This window comes from Dipodomys spectabilis, unplaced genomic scaffold (assembly GCF_019054845.1).
Source record: "Dipodomys spectabilis isolate Male_0828 unplaced genomic scaffold, ASM1905484v1 ptg000258l, whole genome shotgun sequence".
Taxonomy (NCBI): domain Eukaryota; kingdom Metazoa; phylum Chordata; class Mammalia; order Rodentia; family Heteromyidae; genus Dipodomys; species Dipodomys spectabilis.
In genome coordinates, this window is record NW_024870935.1 from 1225043 (window position 1) to 1237492 (window position 12450).

Below are 12450 nucleotides of genomic sequence, written 5' to 3' on the forward strand. Positions count from 1 at the left end.
TCCCCAACTCACAGGTCAGAGAGACTGGCAGACCCAGTGCCTGATTGGATTTTGTGTCCTCAGGACAGAAGGCAAACTCCCATCTGCCCAGGTGGCCCTGGAGAAAGCTGGGAAAAGGGTTGCCCTGTGGGCAACTTCAAGCCCCTTCTTTCAGTGTCAACCAGGCACATGATGGGATTGGGGTGGGGGACAGGAGGCTGGGGGGGGGGGGCTGTGGAGAGGAAAAGAGAATTAGAGAATTTATTAACCCTTCAGTGACCAGAGTAGCATGTCCATATTACACTTGTCTGGGGGGGAAAAAAGTGAATTCTTAAGTCTTCTACTATTATATAAAACACAAAGGTGCAACTTAAATGTGAGATTTGCACACAGATCTCACACTGGCTATCATGAGGGGTGAACAACTGAGTTACTTCCACAATAAAAGCTTCCCCCAAAGTCTCTGAAATATGCTGACTTGGAAAGGATGCAAAATACATGTGTTAGTTTTTGTTTATCCATGTGAATGAGCGGAGTACACACATTAGTTAGCAGAAGCTTTTCTTGAAAGTGTGTTCTGTGTGAATGTCAACAGCAGAGCTTTTCGAGTACTTATCTGCTCTGTGATTTACTCGATCAATTAAACAGCCAGGCAATGAGGAGATTTGCATGGTAATCGTGTAAAGATTAACATTTTAAAGTGTAACAAATTTAATATTTTAGCTTACATTTTCTATTTCTCATCATTCTTTAATGCCAGTGCCAGTGTCACTGTATGGCATGGTTGTAACAAGCTTATCTTTAGGCAGAGAGATGGCACCGCCAGATTCCACAATTATTTGGATTTGTTTTTGTTTTTTTTTTTCTGGTTCTTGGCATTTTTTTTTCCTCTTTGCAAAGTCATGTTCCAAGCACTGGCTGGCAGGCATGAGCACAATGCTGGGCGTGGGGGATGTTCCGCTGAGGAAAGGACCGTGGTAGCCTGGGCTTCCCTTGTAGGTGTGATGTCTACTTTATGAATGCTCCATCTCCTTAAGATGTGCAGCAATAGCATAAGGAGCTAAAACAAGAATTGCCATGTGGGGTGTGGCCTAAGTCCTCTCCTCATTCCAGATGTTTTTATTTTGAGGGACAGTGGCAGAGTTTGAACTCAGGACTTCATGCCTCCTAGGCAAGCATTCCATCATGCCTCGACTTTTTTCTTTTTTTTTTTTTGTAATGTTTTTGCCAATCCTGGAGCTTGAACTCAGGGCATGGGCTCTGTCCCTGAGCCTCTTTGTGCTAAAGGCCAGTGCTCTACCACATGTGCCACAGCGCCACTTCCAGCTTTTTCTGAGTAGTTTATTGGAGATAAGAGTCTCACAGACTTTTCTGCCTGATCTGACTTGGAACTGCAATCCTCAGATCTCAGCCTCCTGAGTAGACAGGATTACAAGCATAAGCCACCAGCACCAGCTTTTAGTTATTTCTTAAGGTAAGTTCTCTAGTTTTTCGCCCTCAGTTGGCCTTGAATTGTTATCCTTATACCTATGACTCCTGAGTAGATGGGAAGACAAGTGTGCACTACCAAGTCTAACCAGGCTTTGTTTTCAACGTAACAGCCCTATATTCATAGCGAATACGCATGATAGCCAAGCATTGGGCTGATGGCAGGAAGCACCATTTTCAGCCTCATTTTAGAGATGAGGAAACAGAAATGGGGGCTTAGGGGAGTTGATCTACCCACTGCCCCACAAAGTGAGGATATGATCAGAGATCATTAGACTCCACAGCCTGCAGTTTTAATCAACATGTGAGCTTGCAGTAAAGCCATGGAATTTGCCCACGTTGGGAACTACTGAATATGAACAGAAAGGCTCTTTCAACTCCAGGATGTGTCCTATGCATCATGTTTCCTACGCAATATGCATTAGTGTTCTTCTATTAAAAAAAAAAGTCAAATCCTGGGCGCCGGTGGCTCACGCCTGTCATCCTAGTCACTCAGGAGGCTGAGATCTGAGGATCACAGTTCAAAGCCAGCCCGGGCAAGAAAGCCTCTGAGACTCATCTCCAATTAACCACCAGAGAACTGAAAGTGGTACTGTGGCTCAAAGTGGTAGAGCGTTAGCCTTGAGCTGAAGAGTTCAGGGACAGCACCCAGGCCCAGAGGCCAAGCACTACAACGGACAAAAAAAAAAGTATACACACACACACACACACACTACTCCTACACCTTATCACTTTTTTAAATAATGCCCCAACTCTGAGACACTGAGAAAGCTCCATGAAGTCAGAAATCATGTCTGGATTTAGTGGTGGTTAATTTTAATCCATGGCCCTTTGCTTTGCAGCTTTCTAAGAAACCCTGGGAAAAGTGAATAGCACATAATAGCAGCTCAATAAATTTTTTTTGGCGAAAAAAAGACAAGTGATTTCTCATCCAAGAGGACCTAGCTACCAGGAATGAACATCAGTGGGGTGATGGAGCTTGTTAGAAAGTTCACGGCAACAATCACCTGAAGAAGACCAACCCAGCAGGGCACGGAGACTTACATCTACAATCCCAGCTCTGTCAGAGATGGGAGAGGAGCACGTTCAAGGCCATCCCTGGGCAAAAGCTTGTGAATCCAAATGAAAAATAAACTAAATCCAAAAGGGCTGGAAAGTTGGCTCAAGTAGCAGAGCACCTGCATAGCAAGCATAAGGCCAGGAGTTCACTATCTGTGTGTGTGTGTGTGTGTGTGTGTGTGTGTGTGTGTATGTGCCTATATGTGTGTATATGTGTGTGTGTGTGTGTGTGTGTATATAGAGAGAGACATATACAGATGTATGTGTGCACCTGCAATATGTTATGTTTGAATTATAAGAGGTGCATGATTTTAAGCACTTGAGATACGCCAAGCCCAGTGCTAGGTGTTGATCCTTGCTACCTTTCAAAAGAGAAATGGATTTTCCCATTGTGGAGATGGAAAAACTGAGCACATAGGCTCAGAGCCTAAGTAGCAATGGAGGGATTTGAGCTTTCAGCCAAGGACTTCAAAACATCTGCCTTATCCATCATACTAAACCTTCTCTAAGTTTCTGGGGGTTTTCTCCCCAATGAAATACACAAAGGTTCATTCATCAAATGGAAGAAGAACGCATAAACTCAACACTGTTCTGGCCAAGAATCATAGGTCATTTTATCATTGTTAAATGCAAATGTGCGACAGCAACTAAGAAAACTGGCAAAGTAAGTAGGTTTACAGCAAGACATGTAGAAATCAAGAAAAATACAATGAATGAGAGACAGTGAAACGCTGAAAATATTTTGCACTGAGCAATGGAGAGAATGAACTCAGGCTGAGAGCCTGGAGGTGCTGAGTTTCCATTCACTCTGTAGTATCCTGGGCTCATCAGGTAGATTCATTGGTGGGAAGAGAGTTCTCTGACAATTTGGTGCTTTACAACTATCGCAGACATCCAGGTTACTCTTAAGCTCACAGTATCCTGGAATTTTGTTTCATTTTAAGGTGCTCCAAAGACCAGAATTTAGGTGCTGGGCTTTATGAGAACATACAGACAGTCAAACCTAGATGCTCCCATACTTTGATTGTCCCAGGAAGGAGGAAGTCATTTTTTAAGGTGTTCTGTGATGTTGGCCATAAAGTTGAAATTTGCATCTGGCTTTAAGAAAATGCCAAGCCAGTATAATAAATCCATTTTCTGTTGGTACCAGCTCTGGATTGTTTTTTAGATAAGGCAAGAAGACAGCCAAGTAAACTCCTAACTAAATTTCTTAACTAAAGAACAGGTACAAGAGATTTTTCTCACTTTTATCTTTTTGTCTTTGCAACGAGACAGACCGGCAAACAGAAAACTTGATACAGGTCTAGAAAACTTAACTTTCTATTCTATGAAGGGACTTTAGTGCATCCACCACTATTTAAAAAAAATGTAGGACATTGCAGATCAGACTATTTAGTGAGAAGAATATTTTTAAAGAAAAAGAAACCCCAGTAGTTAAGTCCTTTATAATAAAAACTGTTAAAGAGTGTGATCATCTGTCCTGCAGATGATTGCTTTGCTAAAGCGAAGAGGAGAACAAACTCAAGACCATTAGAGAGGTGCTAGGCTGTGCTAAAAACTACCCAGTGAGCCATCAGTGTATAAGCTAGTATGCACCATCCAGTGCAGGTGGAACATTCCCAGCACAAGCAGCCGTGCAGACAACAGGCAATTGTTTATCTTGGGACAAGGTATCAACATTTCCCTTTGATCATTTTCAATTCGTTGATGAAAAGAAAAAGCTAGCCAGGCGTCAGTGGCTCACACCTGTAATCCTAGCTACTTAGGAGGCTGAGATCAGAGGATCATGGCTTGAAGCCAATGGGGACAGGAAAATCCCTGAGACTCTTTATCTCCAGTTAACCACCAGAAAACTGGAAGTGGAACTGTGGCTCACAATGGAAGAGGACTAAAAGCTCAGGGATAAGCGCGTAGGCCCTGAGTTCAAGCCCTACAACCAACTAAAACAAGAAAAGAAAAAGTTATTTCCACCTGGAAGAAGTCATGCTCGAAGCTCCCAGGGGTCACACCCTCCAGAGCTCTTTTAGCTCATCTAGCTATCAGTCTCCACGCACAGGAGTACTATCTGATCAACTGAGCAGCAAATAAGACAAAACAGACAAAGTTACTGAAGGATTCTTGCTTCTGATTAAAAGTGCCTGGTTTTATTTTTTTCTTTTCTAAACTATAACCATTAAATGAACCAAAAATTGCCAACCTTGCAAAGCCATAAAAAAATAATGTAGATGGACCATGTTCAGATTCTAAATGCTTACCCATATTCTGACGACTAAATTTTTTCATTGCCCCTTTCCCTGGCACTGAAAGTGTTAAAGAAAACAATAAAAGAACAAGTGAGTGGACCGAGTAGGATTTACTGGCATTTACTTTTAATCTATGGCCCTTCACTCTGTAGCTTATCGGGCCTCTGTCGGTCCTTTTTCCTCCTTTATATTTCATGAGGAACCCCCATGCTGCTCCTGAGAGACAGAGCCCAAGTGTCCATAAGCTTTTTGTCAGGTAAAAAGAGAAGAAAAAGGAAAGGAACAAGAGGAAAAGCAAAGCTAAGAGGCATCTATTAGATGTCACTGGGCTTTTGTATTCATGTCAATGATTCAGGATTAGAGTATTTGAAATAATCTTATTGAGAGGAATCAAAAGGCCCACCGAGTGAGAGGCAGCTCTGTAACATATGGCAAAGGCAGGGACAATATCTTATTAAAGATGTGTTGGCTAACACCATTACTTTATATTATATTACGGCACTATTGTGCCTCAAACAGTTAGCGGGATGGTATAGTTACCGAGTGCCACTTTGGAGGTTATTGTGGGATCGAGCTACCTAATTTAGCAGCTTGTCTAGTTAAGTCATTACCAAGAGGGCTGGAAGCATGCTCAGAATTGGAACCAAACACTTCACCTTCAAAAATTCCCAGTGAACAATGAACACTATTCTGTGGACTGTTTTTTCACTAAATCAGGTTTTTTATTAAGTGTGCATCATTTAACATATAACCCCTTTTCCCCTAAAGGAAACTATGACAGGCAATTTTTTTGGGGGGGGTTGACTTCCCTCCCCATGAACAATACACAAACATGTGCACACACATGCGCATACATCCACACATATGCATACACCGAGAGCTTCACACTTTAGCTGGATTAGAGCCATTAGAATCGTATTATAATTAAGTCCTATAACATTAAAACCTTCATTTGCTTCTGGACAAAAGGCTTGTAACTGGAGAAATGGTTTGCAAGGGAAATTTATCTTCATCTCCCCACACCTTTGAAGACAGCAAGTAACAGAAGACAAACCTGTACTGTTCATCATACTCTACTAATTGCCAACAGGAGTACTGAGTCACTTTTATATTGTCCTGGACAGTATATTGTTACACAGTTTAGAAAGAAAGGAATGGAGTGGGAAGGGGGCAGTGAGAAGAATTGGTAGTCTATGTTAGATAACATCTCATGCAAATTGAAATGACCAATACCATCACTTTAGGCTGGAACCTCTACATAGAGTTTTTTCAAATCTGGTCGATTTTTATTGAAGAGTTGGACCAGTTGTTGGTAGTAAAAGAACTGAGAATTTTTATCAATGGACTTTGCTCCGGGGAAAGGTTTTTTTGTTTTGTTTTGTTTTTACATTTCTAAGCAACTTTTTTTTGAAAAGTGAAAGCATGGGTAATGTACAGATAAGTTATCATCACCAAGTATACAGAGCTACTAATGACACACAAGGGACTGTGTTGATTTTCTGCACTTTCCCTAGAACTGTTACAAAAGCCAAGTTGTGAGAGTATGGGATAAAAACCTATGCCATGAGTTGACACCAGACCCACACCATACACACTGAGGATTCTCTGAAGCTACATTAAATACATTTCTTGGAAGTTGATGCCATTATTTCCCTTACAGGAAAACCACCGTTGCTCATTATACAGTGTCTGCAGTAGTACTCTACCATGCAAAAGTACTCTGCATTATGATATATTGTCAGCATATTTGAAATGCGTTTTAATGCATCCTGGTTGTGTATTTGAGAATAGCTGATAGAAAATGGAATAGAGCCTGCTATTAGCTTATTGTATTAGTTATTTTCCTATCAGAGGAGCCAACTACACACAAATGTATAAGGCTCATCTCATATTCAGGATGGTATCATCTGCTCTGTAATAAAATTTAGAATGATCCTCACTCACATAAGTCTCATTGCTAATAATCACACAGGAATTCCCACTGAGAAAACAAATGTTTAAACACACTAGGGTTAATAAACACTGTAAATTCATGCTTGGTGTCATACTGGCTTGCCACTATTTTTTGGGCTGGGGGCGGGGGGGGGGGGGGGGGGAAACGCAAACCTCTCAAAGCAGACAAAAAGACAATTATATTCCCTGGCGTGATTTTAAGAGTGATTCCTCTTCCTTCTATTTTAACTGAATAGTCCAAGTTAGGGAATCAGTTTAGGTGAACTCTGTGAAATGAGTTTACACCTCTGGTTCTTTGTGACTCAGAGAACTGTTTGTGTATTGTGTAGATTGTGTGTTGTACAGAAGGATTACATTTGGTAGTTGATCCTTCTACAAATTGGAAAGAGACCAAAATAAAAAGCACTAAAAGAGCAAAGAAATGAAGCCATGAAACTAAAAGCTTCATTGGTAACACTAATAAAAGTAATCTTTTCCTGTGCATCTTAGTTAAGAACTTAACTTTTATGGAAAACCAAAAAAGAAAAACACTTGAATAAATTGTGAGATTTACTGCTCATGATAAAAGACAGAAGCAAGTCCTAGTTGTGGGGTCTGAAGGCCTTCGAAATCTTCGGGGAATGTCTATTCCCTCCCTCCAATGGTTTGTTAAAAATGGATAGAGATGTCCTAAGTCTAAAGTTTTACTCTAGCTGGGCACTAAGATAACACTGACCTTCTCTGAAAAGTCATACCATTGCATTTTCATGTCTTGGATGAAAACTGGGTCTTCAATAAAAATTTCTGTAGGAACAGTCATAACGTGTCTAAAAGTTATCTGTTCAAATGATGTATACCAGGTAAATGAAGTAGCTGAGTGTTCTAATATTTTCCTTACTGAACAGAACGGTGCAGATAACAATCATAACACAAATCCAATTAGTGTTACTAAATAAACCAGGGTGACCTAGATGTGGGAGGTCTTCAAACAATACTGAAAAAAACAAATATAGGTCCTTTTTCTCTCTTTAGGAGAAGGGTAAATGTGGCCTGAAGGAATTCCACACATAGTGGGTCTTCATGCTACAAAATTTGGGTGTCTTTTAATGTCCCATGTCACAGCCTACATCTCAAACCTCTCAACACAGATATAGAACTTATAAATGGAAAAGAAAGAGATGGCAAAGCTGGTGCAAAAAGCAAACCAAGCCATTTAGAAGAATTATTCGTGGGCAGGCTTAAAATTCAGTTTGATACTCTTACTTTTGCTTTGGGGAACCCAAAGTTTGCAGGTTGAGCCTCTTGATCACCTTAAAGAATGATGTCTTAGCTCACATGACATAGCTGAACATAATAATGAAGGATAGGACAGGCATCCTTCATTATTTCTGTCCATTAAAAAAAATTCCTCCCATTGACAACTAAGTATCCAGAGTATAAAGAACAGAAAAATGGGGGCTCCTATTGTGTCTCTTTATTTAGCGGTCTAATAATCTCAGCAACCATACTGATGATAAATTTAAGGGAAAAAAAACAAACAAACAAATATGGAGCTGGCCCTATCCAGCCCACTCTCACCGGAAACATCAGAGATCTCTGTGTCCCCATAGGACAATTTGGAAAAGGAAATGTTTCCATAAGACCATCTATTCATCCATGTCATCGCTCAAAGACAGTTTAGAAAAACAAAAGAGTTCTGTGAAACAGATCTAGTAAGAATGCTAACACTAAATGTGGAGTAAATGTCTCCAGTCTTTACACAGCTCAGCATTTATAAGCAAGTCCACACAGAAAACAGAAGATTTTTTTCAATGGAACCAGAAAAACTGGGTTCCCAGTTCAGACTACCCTATCTGACTCTTGTCATTACCATCTTTTCTGATTCTTACAAAGTAAACCTAATTAAGAACCTCCCTCATTAGTCTTCCAGAAAAATTAGCAAGCTTATGCTAATTGCTCCTGCAAAATTTAATAAACTCATTGAAATGGGAATAGTCTAATGAGGTTTTATTTATTGAACTAAGATAACTCTAAGGGAAAAAGGTTAGGACATAAGGCTGTCCATGTAGTAATAAAACTACAATTTAGTCAATTTTGAAACACAAATTTTATTGCAACCCTTTTAAATACAAATATGAGTTTTGTGTAAATAGGGTAAATCAATCTCCACCTTTATTCAATAACTGAAAGTCTTTTTTTGCTTTTCACTTGAATAACATTTACTACACATGCCCCTTTATCTCAAAGATAATTAAATTTGCTGTTATTAGTTCCTGATCATCAGTTATTAAGCATAACACGTTTGACTGTTCTCATATCTACACGGCCCAAATATCTGGATCATCAGGCACAGACTGAGTGCGTGGTTCCGAGTCAAGCTATGTGGCAGTGGGAAGCCATCTAACCTAGCAGTCAAGTCAAGATGTGCATTTCCCAGATTCAGAGAAATTCTTCTACAAACTTTTTTGAAGTGACTTGACACATTATCATGACTGCAAAAATATAAAGATAAAAAGAATCCAGGTCATAGTTTCTCAAGTCACAGTATACAACTGCTGGTTTTGTTGACTCCGTTTCTGATGTGATGTGCCCGGCTGACATCCCCAAATTACTGGCAGCAAGTAATACAGCCAACATTTAACACAGACACAGCTTGTCCCACAAGTTCCATATAACCAGAAAGCCTCTTCCATCCATCCTATAAATAGCTTTCCTGAATAACCACTGCTACAAGTCTTTGGACTGATAAAAATAGCGGAGTTCTTCCAAATTCTGAAGGACAAGCAAATGGAGCTAAAATTATTGGTGCCCAAAAAGGTGACTGTGTTGTAAAAGCTATGCTAAGTCCTAAAGCAACAATCCTGTACCCTCAGCTTTGTAATTGCTATTGTATGGATCTTGTAAACACAGTTTCTGTTGCAACTGCATGCAGGCTTCAGAGTCTGTTTTTACTAAATATTCCGAGATCTGTATACATAAATCTGAGAGAAAACCACACCCTAAGCACGTAACAGATATTATGTAATCAGTAACATAGAATGAAATTGGAACCCCTGAAATTCAGAGGAGGTTGTCATCACTTTTTTTCTTTGCAACAATTTTATGAAATTGAAAATAAAAATCTTTCCTATTTTGCCCTTCTTGGCATAAGTTCTTTTCTGGTTATTTTCTTCTGTTAAAATTGGAAGTTTCACCTGTCAGCACAGACAGGACTGGAGTTTTTAAACTAAGAAAAAAAAAAAAACCTCTTCGGCAGACTGAAGGACAAATAAATTCTGAAAATCTCAGATGCAAATGATAAATAGCTAAATACATATCCAAGTAATATCACTGCATGAAATGATCATACCTCTGAGACAGAGGCAAGAGCCAGAAAATAAACATATGTAGGGACTTGGGCATACTCTGATTCCAGCCATATTTAAATGATGCCTGTCTTTTAAGAGTTCAAGGTTAACCACTGTCAAATCAAAATAAAAAAATAGGAGGATAAAGGTCATAATATCTCTAAATCCACTAATAACATAAAATACATACTTATTTTGCCTAAATTGTTTAAACTACTCAGCCAAGGAAAGGTTTTAAATACCCTACTGGGACAGATGCAAAGCAACAATAGATGCTATACTAATGCAATCCAGGTAACACAATCCCGTTTCAAAAACGGGCTAATTACAGCATTGCTGAGTCAAGTTTCTTCAGCCATTGCAACCCACAGAACAGGTCAAAATCAAATGTTATTCAAACCACACGCATATCAACCTTCTGTATCAGAGTCACAGCTTAAAACCAAACGGAGAACTTAAAAGCTCAACCTATCCACTAGCAAGAAAAAAGTGTTTTCAATGCGGATGGCAAGGTAAGGTTCTTGTCATCACTTAAACCAAAGTCTTCTCTGCAGCAGAACAAAATGTTTATAGTTTCGAAGTTTCAAGAATGTTTGGGCTGGTCCTTTGATCAGACAACGTTTTTTTTAATGGGAAAGAAAAATGTGTTTAAAAGAAGAAATAGTGTTTTGAATAGGAATATCTAACTGAAGCAAACAACCTGAAGGTTATGTTTATTTTTAACCTTATTTATCTGGAGACTTTTATCACCCAGGGTAGAGAAAATGATTCGAAGAAAAGCCTATCTACACTTGCAGACAAACATGCCATCCTCTTTCTCTGGGCTGTTCACAACAGGATCACACACTAAACTTCTGTATCTCTTAACTTTGAATCAAGTATTTATTCTGTATATCAAGTCAAAGTAGGCTGCAGTAAATATTCATTAGCGAGATATTTAGTTAACACATTCTAATAAAATGTAATTTTTATAAAGCTACTTGACAATCAATATTGGGTAAAAACTTGAAAAGTTACACAGCTTAAAAAAATCAACCATAAAAAAAAAATCAACCATATTTTGATCTCTTGATAAAGACAAATCAATAATTTGGTTTTAGTTAGAAAAAAAATGATAAATCAAGTCCAGAAATGGTGAAGAATTTGGAAGCTAGAGTTCTTGTTTCTTTGTTGTTGTCAAAATTTACTATTACCAAAATCCAAAAGGAGGCTTTTACTTGTCTAGATAGGAATATCTCCAATTCCTTTTCCTTTTTTATCCTGATCCTTTCCACCTCATAGAAGATGCTAGCTCTTCTTCTGGCTGACAACTGACAGTACCTATAAAACTTCCAGGCCATTTAACTCTCAATGAGTAATGCTATTTAACAAATGGCATATCACACATGTTTCCATACAATGAATTTCAATAATTAAAATGTAAAATGAATATTTGGAATGCAACTTTGTAAAATGTGTGTTCTCGCTGACTCAAAATTGCCCTACACAACTAAAACAGATTTATTGTCCTACAGTGATTTACTTGGTCATGTCAGATTAGTTATATGGATCTGTTTTAAAATACAATAATTAAGACAAGCAGGATAAATTAATCAACCTGCAATACAGGATGAGCTATAATCAAACACGGGAAATAATAGTAGAAAATCTTGGTTCGCAGATCTCTTTAAACTGCTTTTATGCATAAATAAAAACCTTAAAATGTAGATGGATTACATCCAACAGAACTACTGTAGCTAAAAGTGATAATGATTCAAACATTTTTCAAATAAAAGTTAAATATTTATAAGCACCCAACCACATTTCATAAATCACAAACTATTATTATTTTATTTCTGAAGCTTCCTGGCACAGCATGAAGATAGAGCCACAGAAAGTCAGGAATAAAAAATATATATATTCCTTTAGGAACATGAATCAGACACAAAACCGGAGTGATCCAAGAAACAGGCCTCCAAAGAACATTCCATATGGCTTTCCCAGGAATTCCAATCGCTCGGCGCAGTATAAATCACGACCAACAGACAAATTTCGGCCACAGGCGTTCCTAACCCTCGCCTGGCCCGGGTGCAACACAAGGCAGGTGTTTCATTATAATACGGAATAAGAATCCAGTGAAAGAAGACTGTCCCTACCTGTCAATTATCACTGGATCTGAGGGAGTCTCATTTCGGTTGCCACAGCTTTTCTTGTCACAACAGCGGCTATGGAGCAAAAGCGAAAGGATTTAGAACAACCATTACGACGTAAAATCATCATTTAAGCAGACAGAAGGTTCAAATTGCTGGGTTGCAAATACTAGAATTACCACAAAGCCATACCTGGCAGTCAACAGATTCCTGGGACAGAAAATTCTATTTGGGTCACCTATGGGTTAATGGCCAGGCTTAACCTCCCCCTGC

General features: G+C 39.0%; 1 protein-coding gene across 4 annotated transcripts in view; it reads right to left on the minus strand.

The window, feature by feature from the left end:
- Window positions 1-12450, minus strand: part of Ebf1 (EBF transcription factor 1) — a 389509-nt gene that overhangs the window by 351339 nt on the left and 25720 nt on the right. For all 4 annotated transcript variants that reach the window (XM_042699578.1, XM_042699577.1, XM_042699576.1 and 1 more), the window contains exon 6: window positions 12184-12252. In XM_042699578.1, coding sequence (XP_042555512.1) covers window positions 12184-12252 — 69 coding nt within the window. The remainder of the gene's footprint in view (window positions 1-12183; window positions 12253-12450) is intronic.